The 15,695-nt window shown below is 39.8% G+C and overlaps 1 protein-coding gene across 11 annotated transcripts in view; it reads left to right on the top strand.

The window, feature by feature from the left end:
* The first annotated feature begins 15,499 nt into the window (after positions 1-15,499).
* Positions 15,500-15,695, top strand: part of CACNA1D (calcium voltage-gated channel subunit alpha1 D) — a 199,955-nt gene continuing 199,759 nt past the window's right edge. For all 11 annotated transcript variants that reach the window (XR_008578761.1, XM_054837668.1, XM_054837669.1 and 8 more), the window contains exon 1: positions 15,500-15,544. Coding sequence is in view for 10 of the 11 variants with exons in the window: in XM_054837668.1 (XP_054693643.1) it covers positions 15,508-15,544 (37 nt within the window). In the remaining variant the exon portion in view is untranslated. The remainder of the gene's footprint in view (positions 15,545-15,695) is intronic.

Below are 15,695 nucleotides of genomic sequence, written 5' to 3'. Positions count from 1 at the left end.
TTTCAATTACTTTTGAATAGTTTCTTATGCTATCTTATATGCTTGGCTTTCTTAATGGGTAACTGTTGTTATACCAAAGTATCACAGACTGAGACAAAATATTTGATTGCTTAGCTGAAATGAAATGATTAAACGTAAAGGTGAAAAATTTTATTGCCTCTTTCTAGGAGGAGCTCTAGTCAAGAGTTGACTTCCTTGTTTCCCTGTAAATTTTGAATACTTTCCATAAAATCTTATAAAAACCATGATCTGTACTTCCTGGAAGACAAATATGTCTGCTTGTAATGGAACATAAGGTTTCTGTTGAAATACTGATGCATTAATACAATGCAAAGGAAGGTCTATACGTTTATCAGACTTACTGCATTTCCTATACTGATCTATTAAATTTTTTTTCTCATTTTCCTGCTTGAATTCATGACATTACTGAATTTATTTATTTATTGAAACTCAAAGCACAAATCAAAGGAATTAATGTTCAGTTTAAAGAAGAAACCTGAGTGTCTTTTATAAAGGTGCCACAATCCAACCTACCCACTAACAGTCTTTCCTGTTTTCAGTATTAGCTTTTGAATGTGTGGAGATATATGAACCATTAATTTGTGCCTTGGAAAGATGTTGAAAGAATGATCTTCACTTAACAGTGACTCTACATGACAGTATATAAAGTATAGAGCTGTAGATTTTAAAACCATAAGAGACCATTGTGACTGTCTATTTCAGTCTATGTAATTTTATGAATGAATCATTGTATCACATCCAACACTTACGACTGAAAGAGAACCGAGCTTTTAGAAAAATACCCAACTTTGATTTGAAGATTTTCAGTGATGCAAAATGCTTTGCAGGCCCACAGTATACACCTTCTTCATAAGGTACGTCAGACAATTTTTAATACATCGTGTGTCACACTGATGTTATTATCCTGTTTCAGTAATCAAAAGGACAGGTCAAATACCATAGAGAAGTCTAAATATAATACACTAATGAAGTCAAAACATCTCCTAGTCTCAAAAGAAAAAAAAAAGGCAAGGTGGTCTGAAAGATTTATTTTCTGTTGTCCTATACCTTCCTTTAATTTTTTGTTACTTAAAAATTCCAGTGCTGGCTTTTCTATTATTTTGCCCAGGATTGCTCTCAGTCTGACAGACCTATAATTACCTTGGTCCTTCCATTTACTCTGTTCAAATTTGGCATGATTTAGCTTTTTTTCTGTCAAGCTGAATTTTAGTATTGAATTCTCCTTCCAAGTTAGGAAATTGTCCTTGGAAATTTTAAAAATAATAACTGACACTGTATTGTTCACATCGTGAAACTGCCCGCGTATGCCATTGAGACATAAAAATGTTTTCCAGATAATTAAAAAAAAACCAACCCTGTAGCAATGGAGGACAACTTAAAATATAATACTTTTTTTTTAAGAATTAACTTTGCTGGAGCAACAATGTGAATACTTATTCTTTTGAAGTGTTTAATTCAGTGGTCAGTGAGCATAGGATGACTTTGCAGCACTGGAATTCCTGCACATGGAAGTGCAAGTTGGGATGATAGGTTGTATTACTACTTAAAGATTTATAATAATTTATTTAGACATCAAATGATGACAAGTTAAAACAAAGAAGGACCATTTTGCTAGTTATTAAATCGTTTGCAAGAGCAAATTAATCTTTAGGAGAACTCAAAACCATCATGGGCTGATTATGAATTCAGTGTGCAAGTCCTTCAAGAGAGCATTCCGGTTTACCAGAGTACTGCACTACGTTTTTAAATATCAAAGAAGTAAAAGACACTTGAGGGGTCTTCTAGAATGGCCACATTCATTCTTTCTTTGTTGCGGACACACAAACAAAATCAAATGTTAGTTTTAGTAGTGCTTAAAGTAACTATATCATCATGGAACGTGAGCAAAATCTTTACATTACTAAAACTCTGTAAGAGGAAAAAAATTGTTTAGGAAACTTTTTAAAATTAATATGCTAGTCTCTTAGATTTCTCTGTAGACTTCCAGAGATTTACTACTTTAATACTTTGCGTCCCATACTAAACAGTAGATGATGATTAAAACTAAGCTCTAATGTTTCTCCTGGCTGCAACTGCATTGCCAAAATACCGTGATTTGAAGGCTGTTTTTCCATTAAAAAGTATTACGCTATTCAATACAATGTACTTTCCTGAAGATTTGTTGGTTTATCTTTACGAATTTGATTCTATATATGTCTATTCTACTTCAGTGCCCATTTTAATGTCTTTAAATTATTCTAAGTTACCTCAATAGTATTGCATAATTTTTCATAGTTTTATTCTATTATAGAGGTATTTAACTTTTTCCTTCTCCTTTTCTATGAAAAAATATTTAATATTAAAATGTGTCATTTTAATCTCTTTAGATAATTAATTTTGTCATGATTTATTTTATTTACAAGTTTTAGTAGTGATTCTGTTGCAAACTGTGGGATCAATGTGTATTTTATACTGTGTAGAATCTATTGTGACAAATCTTATGTAACAGGTTCTTTGATATCAATGACACTATAAAAAAATCTGGATCTGAATTCTGCCTGCTTGTACACTGGCTTGCTATCTAACATCAGTGAGTTTTCTTCCATTTCATCTTCATTACATTGCGGGAATAGTTTCTGCAGCAGAAAGCTAAGTCCTAACACTATTGAAATTAACAGCAGAGCTCCCTCTGGTTTCAGTAATTCCATTATTTTATCCTAAATGCATAACCTTTGCTGATGTTGATAAAATCAATATAAAGAAATGAAGCCTACTGCTTCGGGGTGCCCACAAATCATCAGATTGCTTGTAATCAAAATTCAGTCTGATGCAGACAATTGGTGGTGTGCTCACGTGGGATGCAAGCCTCCTGAAACCTTATTCTTTGGTTTCACAAGCATATACGTAAACCTTTGTGCTGGTTGTCATTGCAAGGGTGAATTTCGGCCTGATGGACTAGATGTCTTCAATGGCGTTTTGCCTGCTTGCTCCAGCAAAACACTTGGCTCCAAGTTCTGTGTTGCCTGTGATTGCTCTGTAAAGCAATTAGCTAACTAGCCTTGTTCTTAAAGCTATGCTGACATCAGCAATGATGGTGGTGGCCAAAGAGTTTTGGCATGAATCTCTTTAATGTAATGTCATCAAATAGAGCATCCATAGTAGTTTCAGTACAGCCTGAAACACGGGATAGTGTAGGCTATTAGGGAAAGGTCAGTAAGTAGGTAAGAAGCATACCCACAGACATTTAAATTAAGCAGCATTCAATGACATAAAGGTGAAAAACCCACAAGGTTGTTTGAATGTGCGTTTAGAAAGGCAGGTATCTGCAGAGAAAAAGAAATGCCAGCTGCATAGTGGTGAGTTTATTTAGTGTGCAAAATCTGGGCAGAAGCATTCTGAGTCTGATGAAGCCTGTTTTGACAGTTCTTAAGCTTCAGACATCACTTCAATAACCTCTTCACAGCAGAAAATGTGTTAATTAATCAAAGAAAGTAAACAATGTTACTGCATACTCGGGTGTAGAGAAGCCAAGAAGGCACTAGCTTCTCTCTTTTTCTGTGGTTGACTAAATTATTTAATTGATACAAAAGGTTTAATTAAACTAACTTTAAGTTGCAACAAAATATTACATTCTTTAATTTTGTCCGATAATATCTTTTGAATCTAACAGCGGCAGTGAATTCCTTCCCTCATGCTGCTAAATCTAAGGCCGGTGATCTGATGCAAGATTGGGCCTGCTGACCTTTTATACAAAGAGCTAGTAGAATATAAGGTAAAAACCCTGGTGTGAAGGTCTTTCAGCCTTGGGGTTATTTGACGGTGCTGAAATAGGGCTCATGACTGATCCTGAAATACCCATTCTTTCAGATCTGCCATCGGATTTTAATAGAAGCAATCTTAAGGTTTCCCTGACATGGTGAATATGGGTGCTGGTGCTCTCCAACGGTTCTGCCTAAGTAATGAGCCACTGGTTTCTGTAAAAAAGCAAGGACAGAAACTGGGGGGGGTGGATTGCAGACCATTGTCTCTGACTTCACTTCAAAGTAATTGAAAATGAAGTTGCAAACATACTGTGTTTGCAAAGGTTGTCCCATTGTGGATCGTTGTGGAATGCTTTTTGTTTCTCCCTAATGCTAGACATGGTTACTGATCTCGTGCTTTAATGTTGGTAGGATCACTCTGGCCGCTCAGGTTATAATGAGTCACCTCTGCTTTCCTAGCTCTTTCAGGTTTGGTTTCTGAAGGCTGGAGTAACGGTCACTTATTTTTGTGTTCATCTTGAGCTCTTTCTGCACAATCACTGTTAAAGGGTCGCTGTTGTTTGAAATTTTCTTCCAAGTATATTTGTCACAAATAATCTAGCCTCACAGCTTCTTTGTATTATTGGTTATTCTAGATGGCACAAAGGTTAGTTCTTATTTTATTGCTCTTAAAATCTTATTTTTATGGTATCCTCCTCTGGAAGTTGGATTCTCTTTTCTGGCATTTCACTTTTCTTTACTGTGTGAATATTGAATAGAAGTGTGCATTTACATTTCTAGATTTATCTTATCATTTTGTAAGTCCTCTCAGGTACAGGTTCTGTTAACAGCTCAGTAGCTAATTCCTTGTTGATCTTCACATCACTTAAATATTTTGAGATTCTTTATTGTTTTTCTCCCCTTTCTGAGCAGTCTTCCCACTTTGTCAGTTCTGGCAGCCTTAAACAGTGCTGTTGTTGGGTTTGGGGTTTTTTTACAGCCTTGCAGTTTCAGTTTGTAATTCTCTTAATCCTCTTCAGATTTCATGTTCTTATATATGTCATATAACCTCTATTTTTCCTCAAGAACTCTTCTGACATTCTTAGTCATCCACATCAGTCTTATCCTTCTTTTATGCCTAGAATAGCCGATCTTGCTCATGCTCTCACAATCCCTTGACCTCCCTCCCTTGCCCCAACTCCTGTTTTGTTCATTATTTAGCACTGGATGTGGCTGGATTGAAAGAAATACCAGATCTCATGGAAGTCAATGATATTGAAGCGTCTGCCTATTTAGGGGAAGCATTGATGTTTAGCTTCAGTGGTTCTGAGTCAGCCTTTGCCCCCAGGCCACTGCTGCATTGCTGGCTCATTTGAACAGCAGAGAAGGTGGTGCTTGGTGATGCAACAGGCACAGACTGAATAGATACAGATTTTGCTTGCCAAAAGGTAAATCTGTACGTAAGCAGGATGCTCAGGCAGAGGTAAAAAATAAACTTAAATTGCTGCATTTGTCAGATAATGTGCTGAATTTCTAGGAAGCCAGAAAAATCCTTCTGTAAAGTACATCAGCTAATGCACTATGCATACATGGCTCGTGGTTTTACGGTGGGCACCTGTGCATCAGAGGCAAGATCAAATCCATTTTCTATACACATACTCCAACCCCAAACCTTCATATTTGAATATAATCTAAGTAGTGTTTCTGATGAAGTTGAGACATTGAAATACCATATCTGAAAACAGACTTAGAATGGAAGGATGGAGAAAAAGAGTGTTTCACATGGGTTTACAGTGTAGACTATTTGACAAAAATCCAGCCTACTGAAGAAGCATTCATGTCTATTTTTATATAGCTTGATTCCCCATGTTTTCTAAGTAGTTTAACAGCTCATTATTCTAAAAAATAGGTTCACAACAACCGTTTTTTGAAGTCCCTGTTACATTTGCTCTCTCCAGCGTTCTGAAGCTGTACCTCCCCGCCATCTCGGCACCATGCCTCACTGCCATCAACCAGGGACATTTTAATGGCTCATTATAATGAGCTACTCCCTAACTAGGGTGCGCGTTCATGTGTGGGCATATGTATGCTCTGTGTGTGTACCTCAGGACCTGCCGGCAGTGCATTTCCAGGTGAGATCTACTGTTCAAGAATACAGGCAGCAGGAAATTCAGCATTATCCACCTTTTCTTGTGTCACATACCAAAATTAATAAAAGATCTGCAGAATTTTTTTTTCTTGTTGTTGTCAAAACTGCCTGAAATATTTGAGCTCTTTTTCCTCCTTTCCATTCTGAAAGAAAACATTCAACTACAATTTGTTCTCCAGTTAGAATGGCACTGTGGAGAGATGGCACTGATGGAAACAGGTACTTTGCAGATATCCTTACGGTCTGGGAATCCAGGACTACATCTAGGGGATAGTCTAGTATCTGACATACCTTAATTTACCTTGGAGACTCTTCAAGTATATGCCTGACCGCAAGATGCTAATAAACTGTATCGTTAGCCAGGGATCTCCTTGGCAAAGGTCACAAGTATTTGTATTTCCATTGAGAACACCATGTACTGAGGGCTAAAGCAGTTCTGAGGTTCCTCTGAGACAGCAAAACTTCAAAAATAGTGATGGTCGAAACAAAGTCTTTGCTACGCTTTTTTTAAATAATTGTGTTTATCTCTTTCAACTTTGTTTAAACCTTGAATTTTTTTAATCAAAATTGTGCAGGAATTTATGACAGACTGTGTAACATGCAAGGTACAGCCGTAACATGTCCACGTTGTGTGACTGTAGTATATGATTTTGTATGCGTAAGGCTCTCAAATGTGTTTTATATTGCTAAGTACCTATATTAGCTGTATTAGCTCTCAGGGGGCATACTAAACATCATTTCTCTCTCATCAAGTGTTGTTTCACCCTCTGTATCATACACAAAGTAGGTATAAATGTGCTACAGCTAAGCAGAGCCCTTAAACCTAAATCAACTTAATCTAAATTGAACTTCTAAGTGAAACTCACCATTTGGTTTGTTTACAATTTTCTAAATTCAGTATGAGACAAGAGGAAGCAATCCGTATCTTCAGAGAATTAAAATAAGCTCACTGGCCTTTGTACAGAACAAAAAAACCCCCTGAACCATATACTAAATTGGCTAGAAGCTGAAAATAAATTTTGAGATTGTACGCTATGTTGTTGTCTGGGGTTTTTTTTTTTAAACTGTGTATTTACATGGCACAGCAAAAACAGATTATGCCTTAGTAATTTTTATGGCTTCGGCATCTGTCTCTTTGCTTTTACTCACATATTTTCATAGCCATAATCTCTAGTTTCTTATTTGATGATGCAAACCTTTCAGATGCAGAAATGGATAAAAATCTTGCTGAGTCTAGTGAGAGTCATTTTCAGGAATAATCCTTTTATTTGACAGGAAATAAAGACTCCAGGAAAAAAAAAAAAAAGCAGCAGCATGCACATTAAATGACTGAAGATATTAGTGTCCAATGTTTTCATAGCTAGGTTTCTGCATAAAGAAATGCTTGGAGAATTGCTCTACAATAGCAAACAGGAAAAGCCCTAAGACATAATTCACCTGAGCCTAAGTTTTATTTTGCATGCCTAATAGAGCTTTATTGTGTTTGAAACCGCAGAGTACGTTGACAGGTCTGTCAGCTATCATCTCAAGCAAATATCCATAACGGGATACAACTCTTTCATCGGGAAATGGCACCCTACATTGAGATGCCAGTTCCACGGTCATTGAAAGGAGCCGTACGCATCCGTTCAAAGCTGTAAGTGAACTGCATCTACGAGCCAACTGTGTGAGGCAGGTGATTATAGAATATTGAGATTTGGCTGCACTCGCTGATTTTCAATTAGTTTGAAGGGCATGAGGAAGAAAGCAAAAGTGTAACAGAATTTGTTAGTTGTTTTAGAAATATTAATACGATGCAAAATGGGAATATATCTATTAAACACATCATGGCACATCCTCATTTGACATGCTTGGGCAGTGGTGTCTGTGATGAAAATAAAACAATCCCCAAACCCTCTAAATAACAAACTGTACCCCACAAACACCTTTTGATAATTGCACCTGCTAGCTGAAAAACATAAAGAGAGAGTCCATTGTGTCCTAAATAAATTTTGTTATTTACAGCTACTCTATTACTGATTGAAAGCTTCTCTGTTGCCTTGTCTACTACTAGCATGATCCTTCTGCACTTTTCTATAGGGATTTGTTTCCCCAGTCTATTAAGCTGGTCTTTGTGTTGTCAAGAGCTACACAGTGAAGTCTTATGATATGAAAGGATATTTATTTTGCTTCCTTATTTAAGCTTTTGTCCTTTCAAACTCTTTGAACTCCAGTGAAAGCACAGTTGTCAGAGATTTGACCTAACATGGTTCCATGTTTTGTTGAATGTCACCATAAAGCCAGGAAGAAAAAATTTTGGTAGGGTAGGAATCTTGATATCCTACAGGATTCAGAGAGACAGGGAAAGGAGTTTTTGAGCAATATGCAACTCATATATGTGTTTATGTATCCATAAAAACAAAGACTGAATATATATGTGAGATGTTCATGTTAAAGCCACAGATGGGATCTTTACATGACAAGTTTCTGTTCTACCTAGTGAGACACTTCAAAAATGATTGTCATATCATCTACTGCTGAGATTATACCACAATTTCTAAAATATTTAATAACTGTAATCCTTTATTTCTGTGAGTAATGCAGCTCATTGGATCTAGTTGTAAGAATGTAAAATTTTAAAGAAAAAAGGCTTTAAAGCTTGGTCCGGATCTGAAAACCTAGACTTGCATTTTACTTCAGTAGCAGCATTTTATACTTTTTCCCCCCATTCTCTAATGCAGTTACTGCGACGCCTCCCTCATTCTATAGCCCTGTGATTTTCTTATTATCAGTGGTTCCTGTTTCAGTGTGGGGTGCCAACACCAACAAAGAGACATGACTATATTTTCTTCAGTAGGCACCAATTAGCACAGATAGAAAGCTTTCTTTTTGCAGTGGTTGTTAGCTCCTACTCACCCGAAAACTTGTGTGTGCTTACTGCTAACCCTACTTATTGTGAAGCAGGTACGGGCAAATCCTGCATGCCTTTGCTGCAATAGAATTTTGCCTTCCAACAAAATAAGTATGGAATACATTTTGTGTATATCTATTGCTGAATATACAAATTAATTATTGGGTGAAAAGATAAACAGAAATATGTACTGTCAGTTTCTTGCTGTAAGTGTAGGCTGTCTCGCACACTACGTAGTGCGTATCCCTGTGAAAGGAAGAATGGATCATGTGAAGCTGTGTCATGAGGCAGCCCCAGAATGAAGTAGGACATTGCTTGACCTTGGTGTGCTCAACCGTGCAGCTGTAGTCTTCTTCAACAGCTACTTTGGACAAGGAATGTCCCTCAAAGTCATTTGAAAAATCTATTTGGGAGAGATTCTGCAGAGAATTTTGCTAAATTCATGTTTCCTGTATCTGGCAAGACAGAAACATTTTTTGAACCCCAGGTAATGTGTTGTGTTTAGTAACTGGAGCAGAGACAGGCAAACCTGAGAATTTGATTTCACTCTGTACTCTGCTATATGTTAAAAAACATGAATTTTTACTAATTCCCTAATCTCTGTAAGTGTCAGTTTCTTAATATTTAATACATGAATTGTACTCATTCTGGAAAAAATACTTCCAGATACCACAGCAGAACCAGTTGGTCTAAGAGCGCAAAGTAAGCTTACGTTTGAAAGGATACATTTGTGCTTTCACAGGACAAATCAAAGGGCTTTGTGGGAAGAGCAAGGACTCTTGCCCGACAGCGTATTTTCATTTGGGCTGGGCTCCACTCAGGAGCGGCACTTGGGCAGTGCCTCGAGCGGCTCCCACGGGATGCAGTGGGAGAAGCTCCCAGGGCTGGAATTCCCACTCGACGCTGTTGGACCCAGCCACCTCCTCTCCCGCCGCCTCCCGCGGCGCCCGCCGAGGGCTGGTGCTGCCTGGCTGTTGTCTCCTGCAGTCGCCGTGGGAGAGCCCACACACAAACGTGTTTGCTTCTGTCTAAAATCTGTGCAGTTTTTAGTAGTCTTCCAGCCTCCGGTGCGGGGTTTTGAAACTCCATCACAAGCCACCGTCAGAACATCCTGCAGAATCTGGAGTGTGGCTCGTATTTATAAAAGTTATTTGTTTGCATGAGGCACATGTGCTGATACTGTGAGTCATCCGTCCATTTTACTGTGACATTTTCAAGCACAATTATGTGTAGTGGAATTTTTTTGGTAGCTGGCTATGTTGCCCATCTGTGAAATCATCATTCTACTGAGCACTAAAAATAGAGATGAAACTCTTCAGAGAAAATTTTGAATCTACTTAAATGACAGTTTGAAATGTGTTCCTGCAGTCAACAGTTTAAATATTTTCTATCCTAAATATGGATACTCTAAATTTAAGGTGATGTAGTCCTGCTGTCACCACTTCTGTTCACCTTGCTAGCACAGTGATATAGTTGGAAATAATTTCTGGCGAGGAACCCAGTCTGGTGCCCACCAAAGCCAATTCACTTGGGCCTCAGATGACTAGGACTGGCATAGGCATGTAAGAGTTCTTGAAGGGGGATAACACACAGGGTGGAAAATATTTATTAGTAACACGGGATTACTGGAGAAAAATGGGAAGACAATCTGTGACTGTGGATCAGAGGGGAACAGGGAGAAAAAGACGACTACTAGGAAATGAATCTTTGAGATAAAGAACAATAGAATATCCAGTAACTCTGAGGTGGCTTTATTTTCAGTCAAATAATCAAAGCAAGTTAGTGAAAAGATATGGTAAACACTGAAAATAGTGAAGAACTATAGCTGGGAGAAGGAACTGCTGGAAGAATATAAACTGTGTTGCTGAGTAATAGCATCCTAATTGAAGCCACAGAAAGCCAAAGAATCTAATTAGTCAGGAAAACACATTTCATTACATTCTTAGTAATTTGTTTTGAAAAAATCCAACTGGATTTAAAAGTTAACAGATTTTCAGTATGTTCAGAGCAGATTACACTGTTTATACTTGCATATAGAGAAAATGAAAAATATAGTTTTGGAGACATGTACAAGAAAGGGTTTAATTCAAATCGTGTTTGCAGTTGTCCCTTACTATCTGGGTACCATTATATAAAGTTCTGCTGAGAGGATGGAAAAAATAAATTAGGACTTTTGTGGAGTTGGTAAGCATTACTGGAGACCGTCACCCATTTCTTTAATCCACAGGCAATCTGAGACATACTTGAAGCTGTAGCTGAGCCAAAGAAATGAAAAGAGCATTGTCTGCACACCCTGCTGCCTTCCCTCCTTCTCCCTCCCTCCCTCTCTCCCTCCCTCCCTCTCTCCCTCCCAGTTTCTGTACAAGTTTTCACAATGAGATTTTTTTCACAAAATGTACAGCTAGATCTCCAGCTAGGCTGAAGTAGTGTTACTCACTTCATTTCCATTTAGCTTTCAAAAATTTGTATTTTTGGTGAGCTTATATGCAAATGATTGCATGGTAAGACCTCAGTGTGGTAGGTTTCTTGTATCTTGAATATTTTTGTCAAACACTAAATAGGAGAGAAGAAAAACAAAATTATGCTTAGTATTAGGACACTCTGCTCACACAAATTAATAAAAAACAATTATGCAAAACCATAAAAGACTATTCTTGCAGAGGGCAAATAAAAATTCAGTGTTATATCCTCTTGGAAGTTTTTTTACCTATTAAATCTCAAGCGTGGATAAGGTCAATAACATGGACAATTAAGCCTCCCTCTCATCATCTTTATTCTATAGTGGATTAATGTATTTTAAAATCCATTTATGCACATTTTAATCTATTTTTGAGATCTCAGTTAATGGGTTTTCAGAAGTATGCACGTTTTATAGTTGTCCATATAAACTACATTCGTAATAACAAAATGCTATTTTAAATTCTTTAGAGAGTCACCATTACTTGTACTGACATCAGAAAGATGATATTCACTGATCTGACATAAACAATATGCAGACATATTTAAATTTCATCATGGTCTTTTTTAGATAAAAATTCAAACAACATCTTCAGACTCAAACTGTAGCTCTACTGTTCTTCAGATGAGAAGAATGAAAATAGAAGTCTTTAGGCAAAAAGAAAAAGAGGATGCACCTGAAAGTATATGCAAAATTAAAAGGAAATACATAACATGGATGAAAATGAATCCTGCAAGTCCTTCCTTGCAACATAGCCATCTTTCATTAAAATATTCCTCCCATGTATAAGGATAGTAATAGTTTAATATATATTAGCATACTAATAACTTCAGCTGGACTATTAGAATTAATAATGGCTTAACCCGCATGAGTGAGAATCCCTGCCTTGTTAAGGGCTAGCCTAGTTGTGTTGCTTCCTATTTTTTATAAAATTACGTATTTGTTACGTAAGTTCCTCCCACATGCATTACAATTGGATTTGTTCTTTCTTCCTGCAGTGAACTGCTGCACAGTATTGGTGTGCACCGCTCCACAAGTTCTTAGTGGCTGGAGTTTTGGTTGAGTGGTTTATTCTTCTGCACAACGCTCCTAAATTCTTAATGGGCTTTTGCTCCTATGATGTCCATAAGAGGCTGCTTCTTTCGTCAGCTTTTTCCCTTGCAGAAAATAAGTCCCCGACAAGCAATAAATGTTATTGAGGGGGAAATGATAGTAATTTGATTGCAAATCTGCAATAAGTGTATGATAATATTAAATGTATTTGTTCCCTGCTCTACCATTCTTTAACATATAAAGGAAGTACACAGAATATGGTATAGCACAGAGTGTATGACAGATGAGGACATTCCTATTTCTTTTTTCTCTGAACAATGGTGGTTTCCATTCAAATTGTCATCACTTATGGTAGCTGGTACACATTCTAAAACATCCATATAATGCCGGCCATTTCATTCAGGAATGAGGAACTAATATCGAAGTGACATAAAAGTGAAGCAATCTTAGTGAAATAATTAGACACAAGTTTCTAGAAGAAGGGAAACCAGCTGTTTAGAGAACTGATGGCTTCACTAATTAGCACTTCTGTGACTAAACAGTATCAGTGTTCTTGAATGCTTTCTCAAAACTTTCTAAAAGGACTTGCATTTCTTTTTTAACTACAATTTTGACTTTGAAAGTATAATAGTTAATTTGATCTAGCAATAAAGGGTCAGTTAGCTTTTGAAATATGCAAAACTATGTGCTTACAGGTTTGGACCAACTGTGAAAATTTTTTCTCTCTGTTTCGTGATTTAATTGGGAGGCTCACAAAGTTTGGTTTTGAGGAGTATTTGGTAGCTTCTAGTACATATTGCTATGGTCTGTTATAGGGACTCGGGATTAGAAAATAGGCATTGCAAGGCCAGAATCCAGGAGTTTCATGAAAACATTTGCAAGGGAAGCAGCCCTTTTCTATGGGATGCTTTTTGCTTATGTCAGATCCCGGCCTTATTAGTTATGAATTTCTCAATAGTGCCTCAGTGCTTAACTTCATAAGCCTCATTTAAAAAATGATTTAGATACTTGAGTCTAGATTTGTAAAGGTACTAAGTGCCTAAGCAGGTTAGGCACTAACTCCTGCTAAGCACGTTAGGTGCCTACTTCCAGCGCCTGCAGTGGTTGTTAGGCAACTAGTCTTGATTTAGATACTTTTGAAAATGTACCAAGCATTTTTGACACTTAAATATCTGCCTGTTGAGAAAAGAAGCCCTAGTGACTTTCATGGACATTTAGGGCAAATACCTAAGTACATAGTAGACTGTTTTAATCTGGAAAAACTTGCGCTGTAATGATAGAAACCTGTCAAATGGGTGTGGTACCTTCCCAATTAAACCAAACCAACAGCTCGACTCATGACTGCAACAGCTGAATCCATTCAGGTCAGAAGATTATAAAAAAGGAAGTGCTGAACCCAAGGTCAGGATGGGGGCATTCTCTCTAAATTAGCATTGCTGCCGATGTATTTTATCCTTTAATTTACAAAGGTAATGCCAAAGGGGATAGGCTTCACCTAACAGAGAGCTTCTCATAAGCTGGAGGGTGGGTGTTCTTCACTGCTAATACCAGTGGTATTAAGGTTTTACTGCTCTTCTAATTACTGTCTGTAGTTGTTATTTATTTTTAATTAGATGGAGGTAGTTGTGGGTGAAGGATGGCTAAAGGAGTGGCTAGGGACACAAATAAGGAGTAGAAGGTAGAAGAAAGAGACAGTAGAAGTAGTTTCTAAGAAATCTTTTCTTAACAAAAGACCACCTTTGTCAAAGATAAAGGTTCAAACCCATTGGGTTTGATCATGGCTTGTTAAAAAAAATAATCCTTAAGTGCTCTTACATATTGGAAACTGTTCATTGCAGAGAAAACAAACTTTAGTTTTGAAGCATCAGTCGTGTCTTGAATTTGTATGTCTATAACCTTTATTAATTACTTTTTTTAGTGATTCAATTACTGCAAGGCAGCATTTCAAGGCAGCTGCCCTGAGTTTTCTCCTTTGCAGTACACCTCATGGCCCCTCCAGCCATGTGTACCTGTACCCAAGATGTCTGTGGTAGCTGCGAGACCAACGAAACAAAACCTACATGAAAATTTTATGGTTCTGCAGTGAAACGTAACGCCAAACAAAAATTTTTTTTAAAGCCAAATTTATTCAAATTATTTATTTGGATAAACTCTGTAAATCTCAGCGTTAGCTTGGAGTCAGGGTGACGGCATTTCAACAGGTCCGTGAGGTCGGCGGGCAGCTCAGGGCTGAGCGGAGCCTCGGGCGGCGCGGGAACAGCGCGAGCGCGCTGAGGGGAAGGGCGCGGGCACGGGTGGACGGGGCAGGTCGTACCGGGGCCGTGAGCGCCGGGTTGTCGGTACCGAGGGACGCGGTCGCCCGAGTGCGTGGAGGGGGACACGCTAAAGCCGCTCGTGTCTCGATGGCGTCCCGGGCGTCACACCGGTACCTGCCGTGTGGGGCAGCGCGGCGGGGGAAAGGGCTGAGGCCGGGGTACGCGGGGCGCTGCGCGGCCCTGAGGGGACGGGGCCTCGGCAGGGACGTGGCGACCGCGGGGCAGGACGGCTAGCGGGGACGGCGCGGCTGAGGGGCTGGAACCAGGTGAGGCGGCGTGTGGGGCAGGAGCCCGGCCAGCGGGAGCTGCTGCGCGGCGGGGAAGGGGTTAGCGCGGCAGCAGAGGGGTTAAGGCGGAGGCTCTATTTGCGGCTGCCGGAGCTCCAGGCGATTAGAGAGCGGCTCCGCGCCCCCGCCCGGCCCGGCCGCGGGAGCGCGGCAGCAGCAGGTGGCGGTGGCAGCAGCGAGGGAGTTAACCCTGTGGCGGCGGCGGCAGGAGGAGGGGGACGGAGGAGCAGGCGGCGGCAGCAGGAGGGGGGGGACTGAGGAGGAGCAGGCAGCAGCAGCAGGAGGGGGATTGAGGAGCAGGCGGCAGGAGGGGGACTGAGGAGCAGGCGGCGGCGGCAGCAGCAGCCGGGTTGCTAGGGATGGAGAGATCCCGTGTCACCCGGATGTGAGTGTCATGTTGGCCCAAACTCTGAGGGATTTGGCAGCGGCGAAGCAGCAGCGGCGGCAGGAGGAGGAGCAGCCCCTCGCACGTCGCTAGTCACTACCATGGGGGTCGGGTAGCGGGGAGCGCAGGGGGCAGCGCACACCTGGCTCGGGGTGGGGTGGGGGGCGTCTCTGCCCTTTTTTTTTTTTTTTTTTTCATTTTCCTCTCACGCACCGGAGAAAGTGATAATAATGCACCACCAGCAGCAGCCGGAGCAGCACCCAGAAGGTAAGAGCCGGAGCGCCCACCAAGGGCAGCGGCGTGCCTGGGGCTGAGGGGAGGGAGGGGGGGAGCGGGGGAGGATTTATGAGGGATTTGGGAGTCGGGGATTGGGGGGGATTAGGGAAGGGGTTGAGGATGGGGTACGTTTGGGATGGGG

This window comes from Grus americana, chromosome 11 (assembly GCF_028858705.1).
Source record: "Grus americana isolate bGruAme1 chromosome 11, bGruAme1.mat, whole genome shotgun sequence".
Classification (NCBI taxonomy): Eukaryota; Metazoa; Chordata; class Aves; order Gruiformes; family Gruidae; genus Grus; species Grus americana.
Note: the sequence above shows the minus strand (reverse complement) of the source record. Positions and strands in the feature narration are given on the sequence as shown.